This window comes from Macaca thibetana, chromosome 8 (genome assembly GCF_024542745.1).
Source record: "Macaca thibetana thibetana isolate TM-01 chromosome 8, ASM2454274v1, whole genome shotgun sequence".
NCBI lineage: Eukaryota > Metazoa > Chordata > Mammalia > Primates > Cercopithecidae > Macaca > Macaca thibetana.
The window spans coordinates 21586608-21598933 of NC_065585.1; the positions used below are offsets into that span (position 1 = coordinate 21586608).

General features: G+C 44.9%; 1 protein-coding gene across 1 annotated transcript in view; it reads left to right on the forward strand.

Annotated features, from left to right (window-relative positions):
* FBXO32 (F-box protein 32) overlaps nucleotides 1-12326 on the forward strand; it is a 43681-nt gene that overhangs the window by 16477 nt on the left and 14878 nt on the right. Inside the window, exons 5-6 of the mRNA XM_050800224.1 lie at nucleotides 10485-10578; nucleotides 11434-11618. Coding sequence (XP_050656181.1) covers nucleotides 10485-10578; nucleotides 11434-11618 — 279 coding nt within the window. The remainder of the gene's footprint in view (nucleotides 1-10484; nucleotides 10579-11433; nucleotides 11619-12326) is intronic.

The window sequence follows — 12326 nt, forward strand, 5'->3', positions numbered from 1 at the left end:
ACACAGGTTCCTCTGCCACAGTGACCTTGGATTCACTGGAGGCTGTACACCCTCTGATGGAGGGTGGCCTCAGCCACCTGGGCTTTAAACTGGTGCTATCTGGGATGAAGGAAAGGCCAACCACTGCAGCAGCAATAAAGGCAAAAGAGCCGAATCATGGGCCTGTTTGAAAATGATGCACAGAGCCAGGCGTGGTGGCTCACACCTGTAATCCCAGCACTCTGGGAGGCCACGGCAGGCAGATCACCTGAGGTCAGGAGTTCGAGACCAGCCTGGCCAACATGGTGAAACTCCATCTCTACTAAAAATACAAAAATTAGCTGGGCTGATGACACACTGCTGTAATCCCAGCTACTCTGAAGGCTGAGGCATGAGAATCACTTGAACCCGGGAGCCAAGATCTTGCCACCGCACTCCAGCCTGGGTAACAGAGGGAGACTCTGTCTCAAAACAAGAAAAAAGAAAAGAAATGATGCACAGAAATGATTGTGATCCCACCCTTCTGAAACTTCCAAGCCTATCTGCCTCCACCATATCTTGGTACTGGGAGCATTCACTTAGTCCCAGCTTCTCAGAAGGCTGAGGCAGGAGAATCATTTGAACCCAAAAGGCGGAGGTTGAGGGCACAGGGTGGGTCCCTCAGTGACTGCTGGTTAAACTGCTAGTGATTTCATGGGAGGAAATCTGTATCTCCTGGAATTTCTGGCCTTGTTATTCATTTTTATTAGCATTCAGGCAGGCAGATCCTGAGGTGTCTAGGTGCCCACAGAAGTGGAGGCTGCTCACAGACACGGGGACATGGCCACAGCATTAGAGGGGGCTGTGCGGAAAAAGGAGGCCACCTGAAGAAGTGGGAGATGCCCGCACCACCCTAGGTGTAGTAGGGTATTTGCAGAAGTAGGAGGGTACCCACAGAAATGAGGGCTCCCGTGGAAATGGGGGAAGATTAAGAGACTAGAGCATAGACTCCTAATAGTATAAAATAATTTAAGCATGCACTCTCAATTTATGCATATTCATAAATTCACTTAGAACTCATACACCTCTAAAAGATGCCAGTAATGACATCTACCCTGCAGTGTTGCTGTGAGAATGAAACTGAATGTCAACCTGGTAAATGCTGTAGAACCACACCTGGGATGTGGTAACATTCAAGGAGTGTAGTAGTTGTTGCTGTTACTGTCATCATCAACTTGAGGGACCTTATTGTGGGCATTAGAAAATACACAAAATCAGAGATTAAAGATCATATAAAATACTGAGATTTCTGTTTTGTTAGTTTTCTACCTGATTTTCTTTCCAGTACTACTTCAGAGACTGCTGGATTGAAAGTGTGCCCATTTTGTATAATTTTTTTTCTTGATGACTCAGGATCTAAACCTATAGCACTAGCATCCCAGCAGTGTTTTTTCTTTTTTTTTGTTTTTGTTTTTTGTTTTTGTTTGTTTGTTTTTTCTTTGTTTTTGTTTTGTTTTGTTTTGAGACAGAGTCTCGCTCTGTCACCAGGCTGGAGTGCAGTGGCACGATCTCAGCTCACTGCCACCTCTGCCTCCTGGGTTTAAGTGATTCTCCCGCCTCAGCCTCCTGAGTAGCTGGGATTACAGATGCCAGCCACCACACCCGGCTAATTTTTGTATTTTTAGTAGAGACAGGGTTTCACCATGTTGGCCAGGATGGTCTCTATCTCTTGACCTTGCGATCCACCTGTCTCAGCCTCCAAAAGTGCTGGGATTACAGGCGTGAGCCACCGTGCCCGGCCAATGTTTTCTATTAAAATTCTAGCTAAGCATCTTGGCCCTGTCGGGGGCTTATCACACCTTGGGATGTGCCAAATTGTTCAGGTGAGCTGGGTTTTCAGTGCCAGTCCCACAGACCTTTTCTCATCCAAGGAGGGATGCTCCTGAGAGCATTTACACTGTGCTCTAAGTATCTGGGACCCAGAATCTAAAGGCCTCATGAGTCCAGTAAAGGAAGAGGTCTCCGACGGCAAGAAGTGGGAATTGACAGCATCCTCCTGCTAGGTCTCCATATGCAGCAAATTGCTTCAAATGAATGCTTTTGAATCCCTGAACAGGTATTTCTACATTGGGCCCAAACACCTAGTGTTGCCATAGCCACTTGAGAATCATGTCAGACCTGGCCCCTGCTTGTCAGGTGCTTCTGGGCTACTCTGGGGGGGACAAAGTATAACTATTCAAATGGCAAATTGAATTAGCACAGTCTGGGAGCCTTGGAGATGGCTTCTTGAAAGAGGTAGAACCTGAAATTCTCCTTCCTTGGGGGACGGCCAGTATTTGGCCAGATGGAAAGACAAGTGGAAGGCTTTGCAGAGACAAGCGATGTAAGCAGAACCTAGAAATGGGAAGGAGCGAACGTGAAGGGGAATGATTTTGGGTCGGGGTCAATAGCAATGTGACATTCAGCCTGTAAAACTGTAGGGCAGAGGTGAGCGTTGCTGGAATAGATGGGAGCTCAGTTTAAGGAAGATCACTGCCAAACGTCACTGTTCAGATGGATGCAATGGGGAATCAACGGCCATTATCAATTCAAAAGTAACCAGGGCCAGGTGTGGTGGCTCACACCTGTAATCCTGACACTTTGGGAGACTGAGGCGGGTGATCACTTGAGGTGAGGAGTTTGAGACCAGCCTAGCCAACATGGTGAAACGCCATCTCTGTTAAAAATACAAAAATCAGCCGGACATGGTGGCAGGTACCTGTAGTCCCAGCCACTCAGAAGGCTGAGGCAGGAGAATTATTTGAACCTGAAAGGGGGAGGTTGCAGTGAGCCAGTTCACACCACTGCACTCTAGCCTGGGCAGCACAGTGAGACTCCGTCTCAAAAAAAAAAAAAAAGAAAGAAAAGTAACCAGGATGGGTGAAAGATGAAGAGGCAAGTCTCTCTCTGCTGAGAATACAATTAATGCATATAAACTTGGCTCTCCTTATTATTTTAACTCCCTCTGTTAAAAGAGAGCTGTTTCACTTGCAAATAATATTTATCCAATCTTGACATGCCTGCAGATTATTAATGTCGCTGAAATTTTTTTCTCTTTCAACCTGTCAGTGTTCAAGCTCAAAGTCAGAACAAAACTTTCCAGGTTTTTTATCTGTGTTATTCGCTGAGTAAATAAGGGTCTTGGAAGTACCCAGCACTCAGAGCAGGGAGAGGCACTGCCTAGTCTAACTGAAGGTTTATTATAGAAGACGCCACCTTCCTATAGATGGACACCCAACTTGGGTATTGAGCATGTGAGGCATGGCAAGGCTGCTTGAGGCTGGGCCTCGTTTCTGCCTTTGATAACTCTGGCAGATTTTCCAATCAGACATATACTTCATACTGTAGCACCCCACTTGTATACAAGATAAGGAATTTGGGGATAAATTGTGTTCTTATTCTTAACAATTCTGTATGAGAATGATAAGAGTATACTTAGGCAAGAGCCTTGTGGTTTTGTCCTTTTAAACTAACAGGTAGAAGAAGCTGCTATTTTTGTTGATGCTTCTGAAAGCCCAAGTGTTTACTGTCCCTCCAGATCTCAGGCTGCTTGCCCTTCTGGAAAGTGTTTGAGATGTGTTTGCATTATAAGTAATTTACTCCTAGGCCCATGCCACTCCTGGGGCATCAGTCTGGAACCAGTCCCCATACAGATATCAGCCTGACCAGCCAGATGGTCTGCCATGGACCTTGATATGTCATTTGGCCATCATGAGCCGCCTCACCTGTAGCAGGAGGAAATTTGGGTAAACTGTTTCCTGAGTCCCTTCCAGCTACAACACTCTTTGATTCAAAAAGACAAATGTATGTTTAAAAAAAACACTATTTGTTGAGTGCCAGGCTGGGGGTAGAGTGGGAAACAGGACAACACTTGCTGTCTTGAGGGTTCCATCCTAATTAGCCCATCAGCAAGTAAGTGAGCAAGACCAGTTCAGATATGCATAAATGGAACAATGAAGAACAATGAAACCATAGTAAGATGAAGATGGCACCAGGGAGGCTTTCACATGAGATGGCCAGGAAAGGGTCCTCTGAGCCCGGGGCAGGCCACATTTGAACTGAGACCTGAGGGATGGGATGGAGCTGAGCATGTAAAGATGTGCCAGAGGCAAAGGCCCAGAGGTGAGAATAAGCTTGACCTACTCAAGAGACAAATAACCTGTGTAGCCAGAGCAGAATGAAATTGTGCAAAACTAGGCTGGAAAAGGAGTAGAAACCAGATCAGGGAGAACCTTGCCAGTCATGGTAAGGAGCTTGAGTTTTTTCCTAAGTGCAAGGAGAAGCCATTTGAGGATTTTAAGCAAAGAAGTAATGCTTTAGCTGTAATGCTGAAGCAGTTGCTTTAGCTGATGGATTTTTTAAACTATGAATGCTATACTAAAATAAATTGTAGGGAAGAAGATGTAAGAAGCCTGCTCTTGACACAAGTGTAGTGAGATAAGAGGGAAATCTCTCTTCTGCCCATTCATCTTGCACACACCACTTCAAACTTTGGTTCATATCCGCTCTGAGATTTGCTAGACAATATTGCTTGCAACTAGATTTGTCTCCTGTTCGTTGCCTCCAGAACTAGCATGAGCCAAAGCTGAAGGGCAGGATGTGGTTTCAGCATGTGGTGACCACCATCCCTCCCTCCAGTAGCTCAGAGCCGTTCCTGCTACTGCACAGCTCGTCACTGCAGATCATGCCGGATGCCCAGAGTGCCCACACGATAATGACACCATGGAATTCCAGAGGAGCCGAGAAGCCTCCTCCTCCTTCCCCTTCCCTCCCCCTGCCTCTCTTTAAACATAGCCACAAATTACTGGCACCTGGGCTAAAATTTGCCCAGTCAAAAACAAGCAGCCACTTCCAAACAAGACATTTTCCTCTGTTCTCTTTTTCTCTTGTGGCTAGGGGCAAAGAATCCAATTGGCTAAGTCATCTTGGTACACAGATTGCTAGATACAAACCTACTTTCCTAGGCACACAGCTCTCTTAACACAAATAAAAGCGATAAATTTGGGCTGTGCGCGATGGCTCACGCATGTAGTCCCAACACTTTGGGAGGCCAAAGTAGATGGATCACCTGAGGTCAGGAGTTCAGGACCAGCCTGGCCAACATGGTGAAACTCAATCTCTACTAAAAATACAAAAAGTATCCAGGTGTGGTGGCGAGCACCTGTAATCCCAGCTACTCAGAAGGCTGAGGCAGGAGAATCATTTGAACCCGGGAGGTGGAGGTTGCAGTGAGCTGAGATCGCACCATTACACTCCAGCCTGGGCAACAGAGCGAGACTCTGTCTCAAAAATAAAAAAATAATTTGAAAGTCGGTAAATTCTGCTCTCTTCACCACTAGTTCCATACATCACTACCTAGTGGCTCTGGGCCTATAGAGTGATGCTGATGTGGGAAGTAGAACCTGTGGTTTACCTAAAGCAGTTGCTTCATCCTAAATGTGCTGTTAGCACTTTCTGGGCATTATAGCGCCCTTAATATTAAAAGTTGATTACCAGTCACAGCATAATATTATGTAAAATTTCTAGACTCTGTTTCCCCAGAACACAACAGTAAATGGTATTGCTCCATTTTTGGAGTAAAATTTGGCCCTCCATGCAAATTGATTGGCCTTGACAAACTGAAGTCCTGAAACTGTCAGAATATATGTTCTGCCAGGCACAGTGGCTCATGCCTGCAATCCCAGCACTTTGCGTGGCTGAAACAGGAGGATCACTTGATCCCACAAGTTCAAGGCCAGCCTGGGTAACATAGGAAGACTCTGTCTCTACAAATAGAAATAAAAAACTTAGCCAGGCATAGTGGTGTGCCCCTGTGGTCCCAGCTACTTGGGAGGCTGAGGTGGGAAGATAACTTGAGCCTCGGAGGTCAAGGCTACAGTGAGCCATGACTGTGCCACTGCACTCCAGCCTAGGTGACAGAGTGAGACTGTCTCAATAAAAAAAAAGAAAATGTGTTCTCTGTTAGACATACCTGGGCTCAAGTCCTGGCTCCACCATTTGCTACTGCTGGTATGGCTTTAGGTGAGTGCTTCTCTGAGCCTCAGTATCCTCATTGGTTAAATGGAGAACCTACCTCATTGGGTTGTTGTTAAAGATAAACAAGATTACACATGTATAGTGCTTAGCGCAGTTGCTGACACATAGTAAGCACCCCATTGTTATTGTTATTGTTATTGTTAGCAAAATAAGACTCCATGGTAGAAAAACCATGCAAGTCATAAAATGTATCAGCATTAACTTTTATCAACAGATAGGGTGCTATTAAATGTATCACCAACATAGTAAAATGATAGAAAGGAATATTACAGTGTGAAAGCATTTATGCATTTGTTTGACAACAGGTACAATTGAAATACAAATATGCATTTGTTTGACAACAGGTACAATTGAAGCAATTCCAAAGGTCTTTAAATGGGTTGTATTTGCCCTGTTAACTCAGTATTTCCTGACTGGCAATAATTTTACTTGGTAATGCTCTGTATTATGGTAAAAGCTAACGATAATAATTTATCGAGTATATTCTTTGTACCAGGCACAGTTATGAATGCTATGTGAACACATTTAATCTTCACTGCAACTCGGAAGTAGGTACTATTACTGTGCATATTTTGCAGGTGGGAAAACTGAAGCGGACAGTTTGCCTCTGGAGCCCTCACTCTTAAACTCTATGATATATACCAGAAACTCTATGATACAGCCCAGGTGCCAAATCTGGCGCTCCACCTGATTTGTAAATAAAGCTTTATTGGAACACACCCACGCCCACTCATTGACACATTGTCTATAGCCATTTCTGTACTATAGCTTCAGGGTGGAGTAGTTGCTCCAGAGACCATGTGGCCCACAAACCTTAAAACACCTACTGTTTAGCACTTTATGGAAAAAGTTTGCCAACCCCTGATGTCAACTTTAAACTTCACAAAAAGACTGGAGTTCAGAAAGGAAAGAAAGAATACCTTGTAATAAAAATTCTTATGTTTGGTATTTACTGTGGATTTGTACATATTTATCTCACTTAATTCTCATAGCAATCCTGTGAAGTAAGTAGTCTTTTTATTTCCATTTTAGAAATGAAGAATCAGGAGTTCAGAGGGATTAAATGATTTACACTGTAGGCTGGAGAGCAAACTCCATGAGTCTAGGGATCATGTGTCTTCATCGTCATGTCCCTGTCACCTACCACGATGCTGGCACAGGGTGGACACTCAGAAAATACTTGCTAAATGAATGACAGTTACAAAGGTCATCCAGCTAGAGAATCCAGGTCTTCTCCTATTCCAGGGTTCTTTCTCCTGACTCCACAACTGTCTGACAGTTAAAAAAAGGGTCCGGGGGTGGGGACTTTCCCTTGAGATAGGATGAAGCCCAGAGTGGTTAACATGTCATTATGCTGTCAATTGACAAGTTTTTGCTGCTATGTTCCTCCTTCTCCTTAGTCAGAGAAGATAATCAGACCAAAAGGCAGTTCGTTTCTCCTCCAATGCACAGTCATGGTGTTGAGAGTTTACTTGTCCTTGTGATTGGTGCATATTTTGACAAGATTAAAACTGACACCCTCATGAGATGGTAGTCACATGGAATCTGGGTTTTGGATGGATTTCAGGCAGTGCTCTGGCTGCCTTCCTCCCAACCCCTTGCCCCACCTCCTACCCAGTGATGAGTCACAGTGCACAGCCGATTGCCCTTCAAGAGCTGACCCAAGGCTTTTGTTTTCTTTCATCTGCTTCATGCTGGTCATGTGAGGATCAGGGTATTATTAGACCATCATCTTGGGCTTCTAAATCTTGCTGTTGGTCAGGGAGATACATGAAAGGTTTAGTCAGTCCCTTTGTGCCATTTTCACTCCTCTCTTGACTGTCACATGCTGGTTGGTGGCAAAGCTAAACCACAGAATTCAGTGTGATCACCGCCCCTGGCCATGGTCTCTACTGGTGTTTTGATTTCCCGCCTCTTTTAGCAGACACTCGGTGAGCTCCTAACTTCAGACTAGATCACCAGTACTGATTGTAACAAACCACCTCCTCCTCCGGTCAGCTGGCCTCATCTCTCCCTGCATGTGGAAAAGATACAGAAGCAGGGAGAAAAAGGAGTTTGGATGGGGGTGGGTTTTTTTATATGTAAAGTAAAATTACATTCAGGAAATTAAAAGTCTGTGTGTGGTTTAACAGGCTCCTAAAGGACTCCAGAGGGACAAAAATTTTACACAAATGCCATGGAAGCAGAGGTGCTCTGAATTGCCTAGGCTGTTGATCCAAAAGTTTCCATTCTCCTCTGCCACCCAATCTTTAAAATTTCATTTTGCTTCTTCCCTTGGGCTTGATTCCAGCGCCCACCAGAGTGTCATGCTCAGTGTTTATTGACCTGAAATGAAGTCGGGCTGAAACCTAGCCAGGAGATGAAATTCTCTTAGAGAGTTTCCTAACAGCGAAGATTCTAGCTTCAATGTAAAGGAGGGTTCTCGGTTCTCTATGTCTAGTCTACTGAGTCTCAGGCTACTTATTACCCCAATTACTTTTGCACCAGCCTAATAGTTTTCTCTGGGGGCCTGGTGGGTTCTCATGAAGTTAATTACTTTCACTTTATATCCTCCTCTTTTGTTTGTTAACCCTGTGAATGCATGAAGTGTGTTCTTTTATTTTGCTGTGTTGAGAAGGACTCTGCTGAGTCCTCACTGGTTGTGGAGTGGCTCATAAGGTGGGTCTCTTGAGCCTCACTTTGCTCATCTGTTAAGTGGATTGAACTAGATGGTCTCTTAAGATTCCTTCCGGTCTAAAGTTTCATTTTTCAACAATAGGATCTTTGTTTTTTATTTTTATTTTTTTATTTTTTAAGATGGAGTCTTGCTCTGTTGCCCAGGTGGGAGTGCAATGGCACAATCTCGGCTCACTGCAACCTCTGCCTCCTGGCTTCAAGCAATTCTCCTGCCTCAGCCTCCTGAGTAGCTGGGAGTACAGGCATGTGCCAGCATGCCCAGCTAATTTTTTGTATTTTTAGTAGAGATGGGGTTTCACCATGTTAGCCAGGCTGGTCCTGAACTCCTGACCTCAAGTGATTCTCCCGCTTTGGCCTCCCAAAGTGCTGGGATTACAGGCATGAGCCACTGCACCCTGTCTGTATTTGTTTTTTAATCTTGCCACATCGGTAAAGAATTTTGCTATAGAAGGAAAAAAAGATTGGACTAAGTATGCACTAACCTCAGTTATTATCTTCCTTTATTTTTGTCTGGCGATTATGGGGTGGTAGGAATGGGACATACTTTTTCAACAAACAAACTGGCTGGGCTTGGTGGCTCATGCCTGTAATCCCAGCATTTGGAGAGGCCAAGGCGGTCGGATCACCTGAGGTCAGGAGTTTGAGAGCAGCCTGTCCAACATAGCAAAACCCTGTCTCCACTAAAAATACAAAAAAAAAAAAAAAAGAAAATTAGCCAGGCATGGTGGCGGGCATCTGTAATCCCAGCGACTTGGGAGGCTGAGGCAGGAGAATCACTTGAACCCGGGAGGCGGAGGTTGCAGTAAGCTGAGATTGCACCATTTCACTCCAGCCTGGGCAACAAAGCAAGACTCCATCTCAAAAAAAAAAAAAAAACACTCTGTTTAGCACCGAATTAGTGCCAGGCACTTGCTGAGGGCTTTATGTGCATTCTCCTATTATCACTCACAACAACCTTGTATTATTGACTCTACCTTGTATTAAAGGTATTAAATACTCAACCTTGTATTAAAGACTCTAAGTATTACTAGTATAGGTGAACAAACTGGGTGGGGCACCAAGAAATATAGTAACTTGCCCATCATCATGGAGCTAATACATGGTCAAATCAAGACTTGAATCTAAGGCCAAGAGCTACAAGGATCCAAGTTTTTAGCCACAGTGACATCATATAAAATACATCCCTGCATTTCTCTCTCTTTCTGTGATAGGCATCTTTCTGCAGAAATTTAAGTGCGATGAAAGAGTCTAATTAATAGACATGTTTATTGAACACTGCAGAAGCAGGAGGTATCAGGATAAGACTCTCCACTTCCATGGAAAGTGCACGTGGCTGCTGACCATGGGCTTTAGGTGCCTTGTGAGCAGTCAGTGCCAATAAGGAAGAAGTTCAAGCGGGGGCAGAAGAATTCCCCTGGGGAGGTGATTCTGCAGAACTCAGCCATTCACAGGTCATGGGAGATTTTGTTCCCTTCAGGATACGTCAGCTTCACTTGCTGAAGTAGGACAAATAGAATGAATTAGCCCTGGTTGAAGCCAAAATTCTTTATATTTAAAAGAAGAAAAGCAATTAAATACTCAGCCCAATCCTGGGTTTTGAATTACCCCATTTATCTTTCACTCTGAGCATCTGCTTTTTATTGCATTGTGGCCCCGCCTGCCATTTATCTCTCCCTGTCAGTCTGTATCCACGTGTCATGGGACTCAAAAGTGAAGATTAGAGGAGAAAAATATCTCTGTATTCTAAGCCTGGCAACTTCTATTTTTATCCTCAGCTGCTGGAGCTGATAGCAAAGTCACAGCTCACATCCCTGAGTGGCATCGCCCAGAAGAACTTCATGAATATTTTGGAAAAAGTGGTACTGAAAGGTGAGCCTTCTGCCACTCTCTCGCCCCTTTTAATAGGCTTGGAGGTGGGCAGATGGGTTTTCCAATAGAGTGGACATGTCATTAGATTTAAAGATGTGTGAATGGATGAAATGAACAACTCCAGCTACATTTCAGAGGCACTAAATTCCAGTTCAGAAGGGGGTGCAGTGCATCCTCATGGCAAAGGGTGAGACCGTCGCCCTCCTGTCCTTCCTTTGGGACCATCTACTTGCCCTACTAAAAGCCTCATAGGCTTCTCAGTGTAGACACAGGTCCCAACACTGGCTCCCGAGCCTCCAGGTCCCAAATTCCTAGAAAATCGACACGTGTACAAAATCAGAATAGATTCGTAGACTATTCGAGCTAGAAGGAACCTTAGGTCTCTGGTTCACCTGACTCATTATACACATGGAGAAACTGAGGCCCGTGAGGAGAAGTGATTTGTCCACAATCACACAGAGTCAGCCAGACAGGATTAGAGCCCAGGCTCCAAACCCCTGAAACCATGCTCCTTCCACTGACTGTCCTAAAGGGGGGGGGTCACTTCTGGGCAAAAGGAGTGGCTTCTGATCAGGTGAGCCATGGCTGCTGGGAGAACAATGAAGAGAAAGAGGCTTTATAGAAAATGAGAGAGAAGAGAACAAAGAGGGACCTAGATAATGGAAACTCTACCTTTTGACCTCAAGTGCAGAAGTTTGGCCAACCGTATAGTAAACACGCGTGAGGAAGAAAACCGTATCCCCAGAGGCAGTGCCTGGGTAACATGACTGGAATAGAGACAGAGAAAAGCTCATGTGTAAAATACAGGGTGTTCCAGTATCATAACTTTGATTATTTTTTTCTTCCCCACTCAAGTCCTTGAAGACCAGCAAAACATTAGACTAATAAGGGAACTACTCCAGACCCTCTACACGTCCTTATGTACACTGGTCCAAAGAGTCGGCAAGTCCGTGCTGGTTGGCAACATTAACATGTGGGTGTATCGGATGGAGACGATTCTCCACTGGCAGCAGCAGCTGAACAACATTCAGATCACCAGGGTAAGCGGGCAGGCCCAGCCTCCTCCCAGCAGTGGGTTCCTCCACGGAGACACTGAACAGCCTCGCCAAGACTTTGAATTCACTCCCGGGACAGAAGAGTCCGGTCTTTTCTGATGGCTGCTTTGTCCTGGTGCTGAGGGCGGGCTGGGGGACCTCCTGATAAAGGGAGGTGGGAAGAAAAACTTGGCAAAACGGGATCAAAGTACATGAAAGATGGCAGCCTGGTGAACTACTGTGGGAAAGCTGGAAACTGGGCTTTTGGGGAGAAGCAGCCCCGCTGCTGAAATCTTTAGCGGGGTTCAGAGATGTCTGTTTGCTCATTTCCTCATAAAGGATGACTTGCTTGCCACTTTAGGTTGCTGTCTTGAATATAACAGAGCTGGGAAGGCTTGGAGAACTGGTACCAGCCTTTTAAAATCCTAGTTCCGATTATTGGTAGTTATGACAAAGGAAGCCTTTGATTAAAGTCTGCGAGCTTACATGTGGGAAAATGATGAGCAATTCTCAAAGCACAAAGGAAAAGCCCTATATTACCAGTGAGGTTTGGCGATCTACAGCAGTTGTTCCTTTTGGCTTTCACAACCTAGCTTGGCCCTCAGCTCTTGTCCTCCTAATAGTGAGCAGGAGGACCAAGGCACAAAAAAAAAAAAAAAAAAAGGAAGATGCTGGTGCAATCTCTTAGGACTCACTAATGGACAGACACACTCA